The sequence below is a fragment of the Arvicanthis niloticus genome, chromosome 1 (genome assembly GCF_011762505.2).
Source record: "Arvicanthis niloticus isolate mArvNil1 chromosome 1, mArvNil1.pat.X, whole genome shotgun sequence".
Taxonomy (NCBI): Eukaryota; Metazoa; Chordata; class Mammalia; order Rodentia; family Muridae; genus Arvicanthis; species Arvicanthis niloticus.
The window spans coordinates 19,155,909-19,176,125 of NC_047658.1; the positions used below are offsets into that span (position 1 = coordinate 19,155,909).

The 20,217-nt window shown below is 49.7% G+C and overlaps 1 protein-coding gene across 1 annotated transcript; it reads right to left on the reverse strand.

Annotated features, from left to right (window-relative positions):
* Positions 1-727: 727 nt before the first annotated feature.
* On the reverse strand, positions 728-18,640 carry Nucb1 (nucleobindin 1). The gene is made up of 13 exons (XM_034517836.2): positions 18,372-18,640; positions 17,787-17,928; positions 11,038-11,145; positions 9,625-9,757; positions 7,619-7,722; positions 6,675-6,860; positions 6,348-6,438; positions 3,302-3,360; positions 2,971-3,063; positions 2,798-2,890; positions 2,365-2,535; positions 1,851-1,947; positions 728-1,682 (listed from the first exon to the last, which is right to left on the reverse strand). Exons 2-13 carry the CDS (start codon positions 17,916-17,918, stop codon positions 1,570-1,572), a joined length of 1,380 nt encoding a protein of 459 aa, XP_034373727.1. The 5' UTR covers positions 17,919-17,928; positions 18,372-18,640; the 3' UTR covers positions 728-1,569.
* Positions 18,641-20,217: the final 1,577 nt, after the last annotated feature.

A 20,217-nucleotide genomic window follows, 5' to 3' on the forward strand; every position in this document is an offset into this window, starting at 1 on the left:
GAGAGCCATGTTTATTGAGACAGAACCTCTCTGTGGTTTGGAGCTTGCTGAATTGCCTAGATGTGGCCCAGTGACCCCCAAGGAGCCACCTGTTGTGCCTCACTGCTGGGATCACAGCTGTTCTATACATGGGTGACAGGAATCCACACTGAGCTCCTCATGCTTGCACAAACACTTTTCCAACTGAGCCATGTCTGTGGCCCATTGTTGTCAGATAGGATCTCACTATGTAGTCTTGGCTGGCTTGAACTCGGGGACCCCCCTCCCCCAGGCTTTTGTGTGTTTTGATTTTTTGTCTTTGGGCACAGGGCATCATATAGTCTAGGTCGGCTTTCAACTTGTTATGCAGCCCAGGATGACAGTGAACTCCTGATCTTCCTGCCTCTCCCTCCCACATGCTAGGATGACAGGCATTTCCCCTATTTCCAGCTATATGGCTTGTGGGATCCAGGGCCTCATCCATGCTACAGAAGCAGTATGCCAAGTGATCCACAGACCCTTAATTATATATATATATATTTTTTAATTATTTAAGATACTAAATTTTTGTTTCAAGCTCAGGTTTGGGTTTTCTGTTCCCATGGCAAACATGAAGCAATGAGGCCATTCTGACAAGAGCACACGGAAAGCTGCCCCAAGCCTCCTGGCAGGGAAAAATAATGTGCCCTGGGATACCAGGGAGTTGAGCAGGTGTGTAGGTGGGACTTGCAAGAGGGCAGTACACTCACACAGATACGCTAATGTTTATTTGTGCCGGGCTATATTTGGATGGAACTGGGGCACAGAGCAAGACACAGCAGTGTGGCCTGAAGCCAGGGAAGTGGGAGAACCAATTTTCTGGAGCCCCTATAGGGTGCTGAGCAGGGCTGGACCTCAGCTAGGAGTATAGCTATATCTGGGTACCTTCTGGGGCCATGGGATAGGTATTGGGCCCAGGAGGTTAGGGTAAGGCTGGTGGGGTAGTGGTGGAGGCCAGGAGTCCCAGGTAGAGCTGACAGCTACTTGAAGGACACCCCACATCCTGGTGGCTTTTAGTCACCAAAAGGAATTGAGATCATTGGCCCCACACAAGGCAAAGAGTAGAGAGCCCAAGCCAAGCTCCTGTGACCCACTTGACTAGGTTCAGGAAGCCAAGAGGCTGAGCCTGGAACAGGTAAGAGCAAATCGGGAAGGCAGGCAGGCCTGGAGTGCGCACTCCAGGTGGGGTGAGGGTCTCCTGTAACTTCAGCTCCTGCAGTTGAGTCCCTGACAGTAAAAGGGAGGGAAGGAAGGAAGGAAGGAAGGAAGGAAGGAAAGAAGGAAGGAAGGAAGGAAGGAAGGAAGGAAGGAAGGAAGGAAGGAAAGAAAGAAGGAAGGAAGGAAGGAAAGAAAGAAGGAAGGAAGGACTGGGATCCAGAGGCTGTGAGAGCAGAGACTGGTAGACTCAGGCAGAAGCGCATCTGAGGAACAGGGTAGCTCATTCTCCTCCCCAGGAGGCCATGAAGGCTTTGGTCTCCAGAGAAGCACAAGGACACTTCATCCAGCTTCCATCACTGTCTGTGGGGACTTGAGGGCTGGGTCTCTGAGGGCTTATAAGTGCTGGGAATCCAGCTGTGGCAGCACAGGGGGCTGCTCTGGGACCTTCTTTTCAGAAGCAGGTATGTCTTTCTGGTCACCTGCTGGAGCTGGGACAGGAGCATCATCTGCAGAGGAAACGGGAAATGATGTCAGACAATTTCCTAACATGGGAGACTGGATCTCAGGCCTCCTCCCTCAGACTCAGACTCAGCCACGAATCTTCCTGCTTCTGACAGAGGCCTGGGCCCCAGTCTTCCTCCTTCAGACCCAGTGTCCTAGGGTAGAGCCAGTACCTGTGTCTGCGTGGAACTGCAGCTGTCCATCGGGTTTGGAAGGCGGAGTGTTCTGTTCCTGCTGCTGCTGCTTCCTTTGCTCCATTTGCAGAACAGCCTGCAGGAGGCAGATGCACAGACAGGTTATGGCCCCAGAAAGATCCTATGGCCAACTGTAAGTGGCCACAGTCCTTTTTCTTCCCCATGGACTTGGTTGGCTCCTCTGTCACTGAGCTGGGATTCACACTAGCTAGGATTCCATTCTCTCCTGTCGGGGCCCAGGTACTCCCACACTGAACCCTTCTGCTCTCCTCCTGAGCCTCACATCCCTCACTGCTCTCATGTAAAATGGCTGCCTCAGCACAGTCAGACATGAAAAATCCTCTGCCCCTTTAATGACAGCAGCTGTCACCTGCACATATGTATCTACAGTTATTAACATGGCAGCTACAAGCCACCCTGAACGCAGCCATTTGTATAAAGAAAAAGGCTGTAGGAGATCCAGATAATGGGCCCAAATTCCCCCACTAGTCACCTGCTGCAGCTCTCTCTTCTGAGCCTCTAGGCGGTCCTGGGAACGCCCCAGGGCCTCTGTCTCCTGGCTGAGGCGCTGGGCCCTGGCATTCAGCTCAGCCTCCCGGGCAGCAAGCTCCTCTTCAAAACGCTTCAGTTCTTCCTCTGTGTAGGCTGGATACATTTCCACTGTCTGCAGGGCACAGGGCAGGGTCAGAAGATCAATTAGGGCAAGCCTAGCCTCACTGAGGGGGGAGAGGCGGAAAGGCTGGGGTGCATGTGTGTGCTACCTGACTGGAAGTAGAGTGTTGACTAAGGATTACAGAAGGAAGAACACGGGTCTAGATAGGGAATGGGGGAAATCAGAACCAGAAAGGACAGGAAACAGCCAGAGGTGCTGAAGGAAAGGCTGGACCTGGGAGACACTAAGGTCCGAATCTTTCCCATGTCCTCACCTTCCACCCCTCCCCAGTGTCCCCAAACTCCTTCCTCTGTGTGGATGCCAGGAATTCCTCCAGGGTCACAAGTCGGTCCTGATTGGTGTCCACCTGGGGAGCCAGATCAAAGTTAGCCACTGACCATGCTGAGCCTGCTGCCCACTGCCCACACGCAGCATGGCTTCTCTCACGTTCTTCATCACGTGCTCCCGCATGCGAAGCCGTTCTTCCTCCATCTCTCTCATGTCATCCTCCTCATTCTTGGGGTCGTACACCTTCTCCAGCTGCAGGGTTAAGGGAGAAATGTGAAGTGCTGAGAGGCCAGAACACCGTCACTCCTGGTGGACATACTCCACCTCTCAGAGGACCAGTGGGGCTTGCTTTACTATTAATAGCTTCTTTGTTTCTAGGGGCTACTGGGAGTTGTAGTTTTCCCTGCACTCACTGACAGGAAACCAGAGGACAGGTTAGGGTGCACTAGGCTAAGGTGTGTCTCGCCCAGAAAGGTTCCTTTCCACGTACCTCCTTGGTAAAGAGAGCCTCCAGTTCTTGCTCATCTAGGACACCATCGCTGTTGATGTCTGGGGATGAGATGAGAGACATTAGCAACAGAGGCCTGAATGTGTCTGCTCCTCAAAGGAGAAGCTAGTGAAGGAATTATGGGTGGGTGTGAGGTCTCTCAGCTGAGGACAAACAGAATGGTGGTCATGGCCAGTACACCAGCAGGACTTGTTATCAGCACCAATTCTGGCTGGGTGTGGTGGTGCACATCTTAATCCCAGCATGGCTGAGTTACAGCCAGGCAAAAATCTTGAGTTTGAGGCTAGCCTGGTCTACAGAGTGAGTTTCAGCACAGCTAGGGCTACATAGAGTCCCTGTCTCAAAACCAAAACCACAACCAAACGAACCAAAACCATTCTGCAGCAAACAGGGACCTAAGAATGAAGTCCCGGCTGTGACCTCTGCTCCTCAGAGAACCAGGTCCAAACCAATTCCAGTGGCTAGGGAGGGCCGTGCATCCTGAGACACGGTCCTTGCCTACCCGCCTGACCCTCGAGGTGATGGCACACTTAGACCCACTTCAGTTTTCTGCCTACACCCCAGCCACCACATTTCTGGCCACTCACAAGGCTCCTGGGTCTGGCCTTTGCCTGACTGTCTAGAACAGCCGAGAGAGATTCTGTCAACCCTTCAAGGTGACAGTCTGCTCCTAATCCTCTGTGTGCCACAGCCCCGGGAGGCTGTGGAGCGCTCTCTGTGCGTCTGCTTTTCTTGCCCGTGTGGCAGCAAAGCTCTGCCCATCAGGCTGGTCATCAGCGGCACTGAAGACCGCACGGGGGCCTTGAGTGGGTCGCCACTCCACCACACAGCTGCATCAACCCCTTCACCCTCACTTTTCCCATGGGTATCCTCTCTGGGACTACACCTTGCAACTGAGTGGCCACTGGTCACATGGGGGGACTAAAGTTCCAATGACACCAACTTCAGTGGCACAGACTGCATCTACTCAGGGCACCTGGAGCCAAAAGCACAGACAGGAAGCACAATGGCAGGTGCCAGTATAGAATCGAGGGGCTGACGGAGGGCGGAACTGGAGCTGTCTGGGAGTACAGGAGTCTAGTTGTTTATTATTACTATCATCATCATCATCATCATCATCATTAAACTTTTTGAGACAGGGTTTCTCTGCATATCCTTGGTTATCTTGGAACTTACTCTGTAGACCAGGCTGGCCTAGAACTCAGATCTCTGCCTGCTTCTGCCTTCCGAGTACAGGGATTAAAGGTATATGCCATGATGCCTAGCGTTTTTTTTTTTTTTTTTTTTAAATATATGTTGGGTCTCCTGCAGCTCAGGGTGGCCTCCGACTGCCCACGTGGATGAGGTGAACTCTTAAGTCTCTTGTCAGGACCTGGGTTGCTCAGGTACTCTGTGAGCTTCACTATACAGGGCTTAAAGTTCCAGTTTTGCAATAATAATTTTTTTTAAATAAAAAAATAGATTATGTGTATGTGTCTGCACATAAGGATGTGCACAGAAGTACAGGTGCCTTCAGGGCCAGAGGCACCGGGTCCCCTGGAGCTGGTGTGTTACAGGTGCCTGCCGGCTGCTGGGTGTGTGCTATGTGTGCACTTGTGTTGGCGTGGATACAAGTGTGCACGGCACAGCTCCGTGGTCAGAAGACAGCCTCACAAGTCCCTGTCCTTGTTTTCTTCCAGACAGGGTCTCTCTGGAACTGCAGGAAGTTGGGCTGGCTAGCTGGCCTATGAGCTTCTCGGGCTCTGCCTGTCTCTGCCTTTGGCTTCACCATCACTGGGTATACAGGGAGGCAGTGCCTTACCTAGTCTATGTGGGTTCTGAGGATCTGAACCCAGTTCACTGAACCTATAAGGCAAGTGCTTTACCAACTGAACCATTTCCTTATCCCCTAAATTTGAAAAAAAAACTTGTATCATGGATGTAGTGGAATACACCTTTATTTAACCCCAGCTCCTGGAAGGCAGAGGCAGACAGATTTGAGTTCAAAGCCAGCCTGGTCTACAGAGTAAGTTCTAGGACAGCCAGAGCTATACAGAGAAACCGTGTCTCAAAAAATCAAAACCAAACCAAACCAACAACAAAACCCCCAAAACCAAAACGTTTTGTTTAACTTGAGTGCATATGTGTGCCTGGGTGTGGGTGCGCCTGGGACACAACTCAGCACAGAGGTCACAGGTCAACATGGGAGTTGGTTTTCTTCTTCTGACATGTATGCTCCACACAGCAAACTCAGGTTGCCAGGGCTCTGGGGCCCCAGGCTTCTGGCTATTATGGCAACCGACAAACTTCATTCTCTCAAGCCTAAAAACTTCAATCCCAACAGCCCTGTGGCAGTTTTATTTAAAAATGCGTGTGTGTGCGTGTGCGTGTGCGTGTGCGTGTGCATACCCACATACATATATATTGTGTATGGGTGTTTTGCCTGCATGTATTATGTGTATTACATATGTGCTTAGTGACCTCAGAGGGCAAGAGGGCATTGGATCCCCTCGACCTGGAATTAGATAGTTGTAAGTACCACATAGTGCTGGGGTCCTCTGGAAGAGTAGCCATCTTTCCAAGACCCCTACCTCCTATGGCAGTTTCATATAGACACCAAGATTTCCTTGTCTCCATGGCTCTTGGGAGTTGTAGGTTTTTTTTGTTTTTTGTTTTTTTTGAGACAGGGTTTCTCTGTGTAGCCCTGGGTGTCCTGGAACTCACTCTGTAGACCAGGCTGGCCTCGAACTCAGAAATCCTCCAATCCGCCTGTCTCTGCCTCCCAAGTGCTTGGATTAAAGGCGTGCGCCACCACCGCCCAGCGGCGGGAGTTGTAGTTCTTTATGCACTCCTCAAGCCTGGTCTGCTCAGTTAGAGGATATGGCCATTCGTTAGAATACAGAGGAAAAAAAAATACTGAAGAAAAAGATTTGGCCATGGAAGATCCCAGGCCTACCAACACGGAGGGGCAGGGTATTTGGCTAGTCGGGATATGAACCATCAGAACCTGTCACATCTGCCTGGGTCTGGAACACCCTCCCCACCTTACCATGCAGTATGAAGAAGGTCTTGGGGTTGAACCTGTTGGGGTCCAATCCATCCAGCTCCTCCCACACCTCCTTCAGCTGGGCTTGGCTGCCCTGTGGAAAACAGCAGCAGGCCCTTGTGAACAGTGAGTGTGAGAGCCGTTGTACCCGGTTACACACTCCTAGGTGCCCATCCAATTAACTTTAGTCCCCTCGAGCCAGAACCACAATTCCCAGCGTATAGGTAGGTGGACTTTCTGCCTCAAGGACTCTTGCGAGTTCTAGTTCTGCATCCACATTCATGTTTCTGCTTAGTAGCTGGACACGATAGACATGCATGGGGTGCTTACAGGAACATTGACTTTGGGGTGCTCCCGGTGTCTGCGCTGTTGCTCTTGGAGCTTCCTCTCGGCCTCCTTCCGCTGCTCCTCCCCCAGAGACTCCAGGTAACGTCTCCTCTCGTGTTCCTTGAGCATCTCGTAGCGTTTGAACTCCTCATGATGTGCAGCGTCATACTGGGCGAGGTCTCGGGTGGCCTGTGGAGAGGCAGGAGGGTCACATTCCTCCTGTGTTTTAGACACCTGGCCTGACCTCACTTCCTTGGTCTCCGTGGCTGGTTCTGTCCACAGCATCCCTGGGGTGCTTTCCCACAGTGATGACGTTTGTGCGGTAGCGGCTTGGATGTCAATCTTTCAAGTCCTGCATGAGCCCAGCCATTTCAGGAATGAGCAGGGGATAGCATGTGAGGTGGGCTTAACATGGAAAAAGCACCACAGCTTGGGAGGCAAGAACATACCAGAAAGGAGCCAACCTGCAATCACAGCACTCAGGAGGCTGAGGCAGGAGAATGGCAAAATCTTTTTTTTTTTTTTTTAAATAGTTTAAAAAATTATTTCATGTGCATGTGTGTTTTGCCTGAATGTATGTTTGTGTGAAGGTGTCATATCCCCTGGAACTACAGTTATAGATGCATGTTAACTGCCATGTGGTTGCTGGGAATTGAACCTGGGTCTTAACCACTGAGCCATCTCTCAGGTCCTGAGTATGGGAAATTCTAGACCAGCCTGGGCTACATATCAAGACACTGGCTCAGAGCAGCTCTTATAAGACAATAAATTTATACTTTCTCAAGTTACTTCACAGTTGCTATGGGGACAGCTGCACAACCCAGGCTGCTATGCAGCAAGGGGCAGTTGTCAATGGCAGACTAGTTTTCTTATTACACCAGGAGGCAGGGCCCAGTTCCCTCTCCCTCCCCTGCTGATCGTCTCAGCTGGTCCTCACCCTCACCTACCGTCTGGATCAGCAGCTCTAGGTCCCGAGCCTCAAATGTGTGCTGGTTCTGAGGGTCCAGGTGTTCAAACTGCTTCAGGAGGTTCATGTGGTCCACCTGCAAGTCTGGAAAGGGGAAGGCAAACCAACACCACCATCACGACTTTCTGTCAGAAGCCCTGACTGAGAGCAGGAGTGCAGAGAGGGAAGCCTCAGAGGCCGGCCACGCAGGCAAAGAGGCTGGCACGAGGGCCTGGAGGATGTCTGAGGATGTAAGCCTCCACTGACTAAAAGTAACAGGAACCACAAGGACAGCGATGCCAGGCCCTGCTCTCACAGAACAGTTAATACAAGTCCGTGCCTCGTCACACAGCCTGATAACGGGCTCACGATTAGTCCTGACTGGTTTGTTGTAGCAACGGTGGTGAGTGTGTATGTCTCTCATCAAGCTGCTGCCAAGCCTGGGCAGCAAGTGCCTTCCTTACTGACTGAGCCATCTTGCCAAGCCTAAACCACTCATTTACAGCATACAATTTGATGGGATTTTAGAATGTTCACAGGTACACACAAACACCACCACCATGACTTTTAGGGTACTGTTGTCACTCTCAAAAGAACCATACCTTTTTTTTCCTCCCCAGCTGTCGGCAGGCACTTATTGGCATCCCTGCCTGTGTGTGCACTTGCTCACTGGGGACACTTCAGGAGCCTTACAGCCTGGTGCCCGGCTCCCAACAGCATCTGTTTCTGAGGTTTATTTCCACTGTTCTGCCTGCCAGTTTCTCAGACCTTGTTTAGGGCTGACTAATGTTTCACAGTGCAGATACAGCACATTTTATTTATCCACCCCACAGCTGGCAGACATTGAAGCCACTTGTTCCTTTAGCCACTGTGCTGTTTTCCTTAGCTTTGTGTTATACTGAGGCATCTGCTGAGACAGGCCTTCTCCACTACCAGGCATAAGCGCGTGCCCCATGTAGGTGGGCATGGTATTATGGCTACTAGGTGGACTGAGACAGATGGATTTTATGTTCTGGGCTTGTCTGGGTTCAGAGTACGTCTGGGCTGGGGGCTGTGTTGGAGCACATGCCTGGAGCCCACTCAGGAGAGGCTGGCGGTGGCCTCAGCAGCGCACTGTTGTTACTTGGTTTATATTATATGTGCGTGTCCATGCATGTGTGCACGTGGGGGTACAGGTACACAGAATGTATGTGAAGGTCAGAGGTCTGCTCTGTGGAGGGGTTGTCTCCTCTCCAGCATGAACTCAGGTCATCAGGCTTGGGGGCAAGTGCCTTTACCCATCTCACAGGCCCTTATAATTCAATAAGGATATTGAGGGCTGGAGAGACGGCTCAGTGGTTGCACTGACTGCTCTTCCAGAGGTCCTGAGTTCAAATCCCAGCAACCACATGGTGACTCACAGCCATCTGTAATGGGATCTGATGCCCTCTTCTGGTGTGTTTGAAGAGAGCAATGGTACACTCATATACATAAAATAAATAAATAAATCATTTTTTAAAAGTTAAAAAATTATTTAAAGGAAAATGCAGGAACATGTGGTGGCCTACACTGGAGGTAGATGCAGAAGGACCAGGAGTTAAAGTCATCTCTGGCTACATAGTAAATTTTTTTTTTTTTTTTTTGGTTTTTCGAGACAGGGTTTCTCTGTGTAGCCTTGGTTGTCCTGGAACTCACTCTGTAGACCAGGCTGGCCTTGAACTCAGAAATCCACCTGCCTCTGCCTCCCAAGTGCTGGGATTAAAGGAGTGCGCCACCACAGCCCGGCGGCTACATAGTAAATGTGAGGCTATCCTGGCTATATGAGACCCGGTTCAGAAAGGCAAACGCTCCACCCCTCCCCCAATAAACAAAAAAGTGAAGAGAGAATAAATAATGTCAATGTGAAAATGTGCAAGAAAAGGAAAAACCCTGAAAAACTTGCACCTGCTTTCCCAAGAGCCCACAGCAGCAGCCCCCAGTGCAGCGCCCCCCAGTGCAGCGCCCCAGGGACCCCGCCCCTGCGCTCACTTGGCTCCTGCTGAGCGTCCATCTTGGCCTTGAGCAGCATTCGCAGCCGTGAGACCTCCTGCCGCTTGAGCTCATCCAGCTTGGTGCGCACATTGTGGCTGACAAAGTCCAGCTCTTGACTCAGCTTTCCACTCTTCAAGGACAGAGGAGGGTACCCCAGTCAGGCTGGTGACAGACGGGACGTGCTGGGAAGCCTCAGTCTACACCCTACACCCCAAACCACCGAACTCTCTCGTCTTCCTGCTTGCAGCCTGCCCTGGTACCTGGAAGCTGGAGTGAGCCTGAGCCTTACTGAGAGCACCCCCCCCCCCCACCTCAGACCCAGCAGTGCTGACTGGGAGCACCCACACTCACACTGGGAGCACCCACACTCACAAGTCTGTTCTCACCACAGGACCACTAACTCTCCTGACACCTCTTTCCACTCCATTCTGCCTTTCAATACTTAACAGAGACAGCACATCCACCTTAGGACACGTCTCCAGACACCACCTTCACCCACCCACCCAGAGTGCTGAGCCCGATGCATCTCTGGGCTATGTCTGTTCTCATCCTGGCAGAGCCGACCCTGGCCTCTCCTGCTCACAGCACTCCAGGGCTCACCAGTGTCTCTGCTGCTCATCAGCCCCAAGGGGCTGCCAGCAAACACTGAAGGCACCAAGAGAGCTTCTTTTGCAACCCAGATCTGTCCCCTGGGATGCTGACCCCCTACACACACTCCCATCATGGACATCCCTGGTGACAGTGAAGAATGTGAGCTTGACAAGATCTAGAATTACCTAGAGGACAAACGTTTGAGCATAACTAAGAGGGGGTTTATAGGCAGGGTTAATTCGGACACGGCGACCCTCCCTATGTGCTGGCAGCACTGTCCCATAACTGGGCTCCAGAAGTGAATGGAAAGGAGAAGGGTAGGGAGCACCAGCATTCATCCATCTGACTGGGACACAGCACCGCCGGCCCGCCCGCCCGCCCGCCCGCCTGCCCGCCGGCCCGCCGGCCCGCCCGCCGGCCCGCCGGCCCGCCCGCCCGCCCGCCCGCCACAAACTCTATGATGCCCTTGAACTGTGAACAACGATAAATCCTCCAGTAAGTTGCTTTTGTTTTGTCACAGGAAAAAAAAAAATCAAACAACAAAAAACAAAATAAAACAACAACAACAAAAAAAACCCAAACAAACCTAAAACAGAAGCCAATCAGAGGAGGCAGATAAGAACTCAAGAAAGGAACAGGGCTACAGCTTAACAGACGGGAAACTGAGGCACTGCAAACTGAGGTTCCATAGCTGATAGCTGATAGAGCTGAGAGCTCATGTTCATGTTTAAACACATCTTCAGGAGTTCCCAGACACCCTCCCAGCTGTGACCCCCAAGCTCCCTTGTGCACACCCCTCATAGCCTGTTCCTAGCGCACCTTAATGTCCTCAGCGTTGGCAGCTTGCAGCTTCTCCCGGAAGTGCCCATCTGTCTCTAGCACATTGATGACTTCTTGGAGGTACCGGTGATAGTACAGGCCCGTGTCCTGAGGGACAAGGGAAGACATGGAGACACCTGCCTTTTCTTCTAAGTTTCCCCAAGCCAGGACTACAGCTCAGCGCCCAACTTGCAGCTGATATACTTTCCACGCACAACAGGAGGCCTGCAGTACTGACTGGCTGAGTACTCAGGAGCCAGCCAGAGCCGGCTAGCCCAGGCTCCAACCCTGACCTTCTGCGAGTGCCCACCTCCTGGAAGTTTCTATGCAATACAAGAAATGAAACTCCTATGGGGAGCTGAAGAGACAGTGGCGGGTAAAACACTCTCTGCATAAGCATGAGGGACTGAGATGGAGTCAGGCATGAAGTGGAGACACAACTTAGGAGCCAAGAGCTCTTGTTGCTCTTGCAGAAGACCCAAGTTCAGTTCCCAGCACCCCCAGTAGCTCACAACCATCTGTGATGCTGGCTGCAGGGGACATGATGCCCTCTCCTGGCCTCTGCGTGCATGTGTGCGTACACACGCACACGCACACGCACGCGCGCGCGCGCGCACGCACACACACACACACACACACACACACACACACACACGCACAACATAACACATGAATAACTTTTTAAATAAACATTTTAGAAAGGAGTAAAAAATAAATCTAGAAAGGAAAGCCAAATGTGACAGTGCATGCTTGCAATGTCAGCTGCAGAGCAGAGACAGGTGCATCTCTGGGCTCACTGGACCCACACCCTGACATACTGTGTGAATCCCAAGTCCCAGTAAAACACCCTGTCTTGAAACAAGGGAGACGGCTCCTGAGGAACACCACAGGTCCACCTCCGGCCTCTCTGTGCACGCAAACATGCATGTACACCTGTACACACATAAATAAACATGCATAAAACCCTGAACACACACACTTTCATAATGATGAAAAGAAAGTCATAAGAAGAAGCCAGGCTTGGTGGGACATGCTTGTGATCTTAGCACCAGGGGCTGAGGCAGGAGGACTGCCTCAGGTTCAAGCCCAGCTTGGGCTACAGGGTGAGATCTTGCCTTTAAAACAACCACAAAAATCCAAAATAAAACAACGAAGATCCTCAGGACTGGAAATGAACGGAAAGGGGAGCTGGCTGCAAAGACTCCCCAGAGTATCAGGTGCTGACAGACCCTCACTGTTGGGTGCTGATGTTTCTGGGTTCTCACTCAAAAAAGCATTCACCTTTGAGGTGGGGAAACAGCCCAGTGATGAAGAAAGCACACTGCTCTGGCAAAGGACCCACAGCGGCCCCACACAACTGCCTGCAACGCCAGGTCCAGGAGACCCGATGCCTTCTTTGGCTTCCCCAAGTGCCTGCACTCACATGCACACACTCCCCACACACATACAAAATTTAAAAACACAGCCAGGTATAGTGACACACACCTTTAATCTCAGCACTCAGGAGGCAAAGGCAGAAGGATCTCTGTGAGTTAAAGACCAGGCTGGTCCACAAAGTAAATTTTAGGACAGCCAGAGGACATAGAGAGAACCTGCCTCTGTCTCTTTGTCACACACACACACACACACACACACACACACACACACACACACACTTTTTTTTTAATTTAAAATCATAAAATAGGGCTGGAGATGGCTCCTTGGTTCAGAGCATGTAGTGCTGCTCCAGAGGCCCTCTTATCAGATGGCTTACAACCACCCATAGCTCCAGTTCCAGGGGACCTGATGCCCACTCTCTGGCCTCCTATGGTACCTGACAGGAATTAAAATAATAGTAATGGTGTTAACGTTCTCTTCCTTTTCTCCATTTCCCTTCTCCCAGCAGCTGCTGGGTTTGTTTGTTTGTTTGTTTGTTTTTAGATTAATTTTACAAGTAGAAGTGTTGTGCCCACACCTATGTGCGTGCCTGGTACCCACAGAGGTCAGAAGTCATCAGATCCCCTGGAACTGGAGCTATAGGTGGTTGTTAGCTGCAGTGTTGGTGCTGAGAACCAAGCCCAGTCCTTTTCCAAAGCAGTCATCATCTCTGCAGGCCCCTGGGATAAAGAAGTTAGTTTTATCAACAAGACTAAGAACACTCGAAAGAAAACCCTGAATACCCAAAAACACATTTGACAACATGAAAGGAACTCATTAGGAAGCTTGTCTGAGGGGGACAACACTCCACTTCTCAGGTGAGGTCCTTCTGGTAGTTCACAGGGCACCTCCCTCTCCTCCCTCTACACCCGCCCCCACCCTGTTTGCCTTTGCTAAGGTTCCCGTTTGGACAGTCCCCTGGCTTTAGTACTCCACCTTCCTGGACTAAAGAAGCCTCCTTCCCACTCCTCTCTTGGCCTCTTTGCCTGATGGGACAAGTCATGAGCTTTCTTTTTAATGTTCTTTCACTATGTACCACTATGGCTCGTGGCCATAGGAGGGGAACCAAGACTCTGACCAGAATACAAGGTGGCTGGGGCAGCAGCACAGCTCAGCAAGGAAGGGTGACTGTATCAACTCTGACAACCTGACTTTGATCCTTGGCACTGACATGGAAGAGGAAGACATGATTCCTGCAAGTTGCCCTTTGAACTCCACACATACAGGAATACCTCCATATATGCACACAAGATATGTAAATGAATGTAAAACGCAGGCACCATGTATGCGCTGGTATGTGATCCCAGGGTCCCCCGGCATTTGCCTTATTCTAAATGTAATGGAGATGCCACTCAAGGCTGCTGAGGATTAACTGGTTTTTATATTCTGAGGGCTTTGGCTGACTGACCCTCTGTCACCCATGCTGCCTTCACATGGGGCACACAGCAGAGGACACAGGTCCCTCCCAGTCCCTCCATGTGGACCCACAACAGCAGTACTGACACATACTGGGCCATTTTTTTTTAAAGAGTTATTTTGTGGGAGGTGATGGTTCACTCACACAGTAATCTCAGCACTGAGGAGGCAGAGGCAGATCTCAGTGAGATCTCTGTGAGTGTGAGTTCGAGGCCAGCCTGATCTATAGAATAAGTTCCAAGACAGCCATGGATACACAGAGAAATCCTGTCTCGAGAAACAAACAAACAAAAAAAGGAAAGTGTATTTTTATTTTGTTTGTGTGTGTGCCTGGTGTATGTCATGTGTGTGCAGGTGCCAACAGAGACCAGAAGAGACCATCAGCTCCCCTGGAGCTGGACTTGCAGGCAGTTGTCAGCAGTCCAGTCAGGGTGCTGGGAACTAAACTCTTCCTCTGGAAGAGCAGCAAAACCCTTGACACTGAGCTACCTCTCCAGCCCTGGGCCCACTGTCAGCCTGCCCCGTCAGCACCATATAAAACCAAGGTGTAGGAGCAGAAGGAAGGCAAAGACCCAGGTGGCACCTTTTCACATTCCTGGTTACAAATGGGAGTTTCCTCATTTTTTCTAGTAAGCCTTGGGCTGCCCTCCCGAGGGCTGAGAACAGTGTACTGGCTGGTTCTGTGTGTCAACTTGGCCAAGCTAGTGTCACCAGAGAGGAAGGAGCCTTGGCTGAGGAAATGCCTCAGTGAGATTCAGTTGTAAGACATTTTCTCAATTACTGGTCAATGGAAGAGGACCCAGCTCATAGTAGGTGGTGCCATCCCTGGGGTGGTGGTCCTGGGCGCTGTAAGAAAGCAGGCTGAGCAACTCAGCAGAAGTAAGACAGTCAGCAACACCCCTCCATGGCCTCTACATTGGCTCTTGCCTCCAGGCTTCTGCCCTGTGTGAGTTCCTGTCCTGCCTTCAGTAATAAAAGTGCCGTGGAAGTCTAAGCCGCCCCTTCTGCCCCAGCTTGCTTTTTGGTCATGATGCTTTATCACAGCAACAGAAACCCTGACTAAGACAGATGTGGAACTCTGTTTTGTTTCATGAGACTGAGACGGGGCTTCTTTTTCTAACCGCTCTCCTCACCAGATGGTCTCCTGTAATTCTATATTCTTTGTTTTTAATTTTTTGAGGCAGGGTTTCTCTATGTGGCCCTGGCTGTCCTGGAATTCACTCTGTAGAGCAGGCTGGTCTTGAACTAACTCAGAGATCTGCCTGCCTGTGCCTAATGAGTGCTAGGATTAAAGACATGTATTATCACCGGCCTGGCAAAGGAGTTACAGTTTGTGAGTGCTTGCTCGTAAGCACAGAGCCATCTCTCCAGCACAATTTAAGTTATGTTTTGTCTGATTTCTTTACAAGACAGGGTTTTCTGTGTAGCTCTGGACGTCCTGAAACTAGCTCTGTAGACCCGGCTGGTCTTGAACTCAGAGATCACCCTGCCTCTGCTTCCCAAGTGCTAGGATTAAAGGTGTGCCCTGCTCCCAATTTAAGTTTTAATAGCATCTCTCAACTAGATCTGTTCTGTAAAAGGCAAAAACCAATTATATGTGCACTTTGTCCAGTCTGATGTAACTGACTTTCTGGTTGTTTAATAACCAAATTTGGGAGCCAGAGCCAAGGAGGATACAGGGACATCCTGGTAAACTTCAACTGTCAGACTGGCATGGCCTCAACTGAGGAGCCATGTAGATCAGGCTCACCTGAGTGGCACGACTTGATTATTAACTGACTTAGAAGGCCCAGCCCATTATGGGAGGCACCAGTCCTTGCAGGTGTCTTGGACTGCATAAGAAAGCTCGCTGAGCATGAACCTGGCTGCCAGCCAGCCAGCAGCACCCTCCACAGTTCCTGCTGCACTTCTTGGCTGTAAAGTGAGTTCCTTGGTTAGAGGTAACACTGTGGAGTAGCAAGCAGGCCTGCTGTCTTAGTTGGGGTTTTATGTCTGTGAACAGACACCATGACCAAAGCAATTCTTGGTGATGGTTTTCCTCTTTCCCCACATGGGTCCCAGGGATTGAACACAGCCAGGCTTGGCAAGCCAAGTCAACTGAGCCATCTCATTGGCACCTCCATGCTTTGGGCAAAGAGCTTTGGAATTAAATCTGTGGATCTTTATGGTAAAAATGGTTTATGTTTATTGCAGCCTAGAGAGTGGTCCCATTATCTTTGGCTATTTCATACTGAGTTGCTATCTTAATTTTATCCTTTATTAATGGCCTTTATTAAAGGCAGTGGTGGCGCAAGCCTTTAATCCCAGCACTTGGGAGGCAGAGGCAGGCGGATTTCTGAGTTTGAGGCCAGCCTGGTCTACAGAGTGAGTTCCAGGACAGCCAGGGCTATACAGAGAAACCCTGTCTCGAAAAAAAAAGAAAAAAAAAAATTTTATCTTCTATCCTTTTCAGTTGGACCACTTTCAGATGACAGGATGACAGTCTAATTCCATCTATCTTGTCCCCTTTGATCTTCCTGCAAGGCCCGAAACTCACTGTGAGTGGAACCCCCATTTCAGCTGTGAACAGTCAGATCAACTCAACACTTAAACACTACAACCTCCTCAAATAGTTTTAGGGTCTCAACTCTCCTGGGGGAATGTTAGATAGCACAGGCAGGCTTAAGGGTCACTAAGGGAGTCTGGACTTGTTCTACACAGCTCTAAACATTATATACTATTAATGTCCTCTTCCTCAAGAGCCTCCCGACTAGTCCTTCAGTCACGTGACTAAGAATCCACTGCTCAAGAAAGCTGATTCACCTCAAGACTGCTAAGGATGGGGGCGTGGCCATCTTATTGAGATAAGGTACTTCCGGGCCAGAAGCCCCTCCCTAGGTGTAACTGACTGCAGATCTCCATCACTGTAATCGCCACCTTTTCAGACTTCTCTTTTTTTTGTTTGTTTGTTTTTCGAGACAGGGTTTTTCTGTGTAGCCCTGGCCAGAATTCTCATTTCAAAAGCATGATGCTTCCTTCCCTCCCTTCTCTGAGTATCAGCCAAAATCCTGAGCACGCTTATCCCAAGACACTCAATTCCTCAGAATCCCACACGTGTGTGTGTGTGTGTGTGTGTGTGTGTGTGTGTGTGTGTGTGTGTTTAACGACCTACCCTACAGTGCTCAACCTGCCTCAAAAACCCTGGCTTTCTCTCCCTACTGGAACCTGCAAAGACTTACAACTTGTCTGCTCTATTATTTTTCTCGGATACAATGGTTTTCAGGCTTCAAGATTTCAGAGTAAAGTACTAACACTTTGCAGGAGGCCCTGCTACACAGGAGCTTGGAACGACCTGTCTCAGGAGGCAACCACAGCTTGCACTGCTAGTGAGAGCTATGGGAAGAACCAGACCATATATCAGGTCCTGGAGTTCGAAAGTTCCAGCTCTCTAGGAGCAAAGGTTTCACAGGGTCAATAATATTTGTTGAAGTGAGTAAGTCAGCAGTTCCCTTTCCCATTTTAAACGATGGGAGTTCCTTTCCCATTTAAACTACACCTCCCACCTCCCGTGAGCTCCGTGAAGCAGGGATGCCCTGCTAGGTAACAGCGTCCAACTGCCGATGGTGCTACTGGGAAATGTGGTTTTCCTTTTGGTTTTCTTCATTCCTTGTTAAAGAGGGGCTTAAGGATCAGAGGGGTTTAGATGAGGGTGTGACACAGGTTTTCATTTGGGATGTCTTGATTTCCACATCTCAAAGGGCAGTGCCCCCAGGACTGCTTGTTTGTTTCACCAACTCACTATTACAAAGGATGGCAGGTAAACCACAAGCCTCAGCATAAGAAACAGGGGCTCCCTGGAGTTTTCACCAGGGCCCTGGGGAAGGCAAACGTTGCCGCACCACTGCAAAGACGCCAGAGAACAGGGCAGAGCTACTCACCGGGGTCTCAGTGGCCTGGCTGTCCTCCTGATGTGGTGCTGCACGGTCCACGGGCACTGCCAGCACAGCAGACAGCATCAGTAGAGGTGGTAGGAGAAGGAAAGGGGCCCCACGGGGCACAGAGGTAGGCATCGTGGTTGGTCTGTGAGGAGAGATGGAAAATGAGTTTTTCTTGTTTTGCTACGGTTTTCTGAGAAGTGTATTAAATAGCCTAGGTTGGCCTTGAATTCCTGATCCTCCTGACTCTCCCTTCCATGCGTTGGAATTACAGGCGTGTAGTACTATCCCTGGCTAAGGATGGCCCAACCCGGTATCCGGTTGGGCAAACGAGTGTGCACACCACCCTATTTGCAAAAATGAAGACTCCATGCGTTTAGTCACCTGGAACCCAGGATGCCAGGCCTTCCAGCCTCCCTTTCCCGAGCGCAGTCCGCAGACCCTCATTCCGGCTCCCTGAGTAGGGAATCCTCCCCAGCTGTGATTCCAGGCCCCTAACCTCCCCTTCCCACGGGACCCCCGAGGCCTGACATCGGGCAAGTACCCCGCGCTCAGCCCTCTGCCTTCGGCTTCTGAACAACTCCTCACCTCTTCTACCGCAGAGGGCGTTTTCGCAGCCGGCGACCTCCGCCAGGTTTCTGGTGATTTCGCTCCTAAGTCACGCCCACTTTTCCACCCGCAGAGAGCCCGCCCCCAGGATACTCATAGGTCCACGCTGGCTTTGAGCTTCCGCCCGCGTTAGCGGCCCCGCCCCTTTCAGATGAGGTTTCCTTAGTTTTGAAAATCTTTCCTGCTTTCTTGGAAGCTCACATTCTTTAACGCAACATTTCCTGTATCGTTTTCAAATACAATTCAAATCCCTGCATGCCCAGGGATTGGGGGGCCAAGGGGGGGGGAACGGAATAACTTTGCGGACATCTTGCCGCGACGTCTCCTGGGAGTTGTAGTTTTATTTATTTTCGTTTCACAAGTGTTTGCAAGTTAGAGCTTTACTGATAGGAAACTACACAGTCTATGACCATTATTTTTTAAACAAAGTCTCACTATGTATCCCTAGATGGAACTCTATGTAGACCAGGCTGGCCTAGGGGCTACAGAGATCCTTGTGCTGAGATTAAAAGTAGATGCCACGCACAAATGAAAGTGGAGTAGCTGCAAATACCTGATTCTGTCCCCTCGTTTTCCACTGGAAATCATATACTTACGTAACTATTAAAAAAAAAAAACTTTGAGGGTAACTTTAAAATTTTTTTTATTTACTTATTTTAAGTATACAAGTACACTGCAGCTGTCAGACACTCCAGAAGAGAGCATCAGATCCCATTACAGGCAGTCCTGGCCACCATGTGGTTGCTGGGAATTGAACTCAGAACTGTTAGTAGAGCAATCGATGCTCTTACCCACTGAGCCATCTTTCCAGCCCCTACTTAGGTATCTTTTGACCACATGGGAAAGATATCTAACATTCAAAACTACTGATGACAGGAGAAAGAGGGAAAAAAAACTTTTTTTTTAAAATGAAGTTTGCCCCACATAGTGGACTCTTAAGCCTGTTCTCAGAGTATGCAGCGTGCTAGCATAACTGTCACCCACTTGGCATGGATAGCACACAGGTTGGTATTTTCAAAAAGGCCAACCAGATAGGCCTCCCTAGCCTGCTGCAAAGCACCAATATCTGCCCTCTGGAAGCACAGGCCCCTTTTGAAGTCCTGAGCAATTTCAAGCCCTAGATGCTGGAAGGAACATATTGGCAGTTCTCCACTTTCATTTGTGTGTGAATTTTAAAAATAAATGAAAGCTGTAAACCATTAATGAAAGCAAAATGTTTCAGTGAACACATTTCAACACTTCAACTTTATAACAATTAAAAATAAACCTGTGAAAATGTTCTGGACGATGCCAGCATTGGATTTTTTTTTAAAAGATTTATTTATTTACTTTATTTATATAAGTACACTGTAACTGTCTTCAGACCCACCAGAAGAGAGCATCAGATCCCATTACAGATGGTTGTGACCCACCATGTGGTTGCTGGGAATTGAACTCAGGACCTCTGGAAGAGCAGCCAGTCCTCTTAACCAGGGAGCCATCTCTCCAGCTCTCTGGAGAAAAAAAAAAAAAAAAAAAAAAAAAAAAAAAAAAAAAAAAAAAAAAAAAAAAACCTAAATTTTTTATTGATAGCAACTAAATGGTTTTGGTAGCATTTTTATCATACAGTAGAATCCATCCATTCACTATACTTTTTTGAACTGTTCTACATGCAAGTCCATGTTTTTAATGTTGCCTGTCTTCTGTGCCGTTCCTGTAAGCTTGCTGTTAAAATACATTAAACCATATATAAAAAAGTAGATGCCAAGACTCCCAGTCCCCACTTTTTTTATATAACTTATTTATTTCTTTTCTGAAATGCTTTTGTAAGTCCCAAGCCCACCTT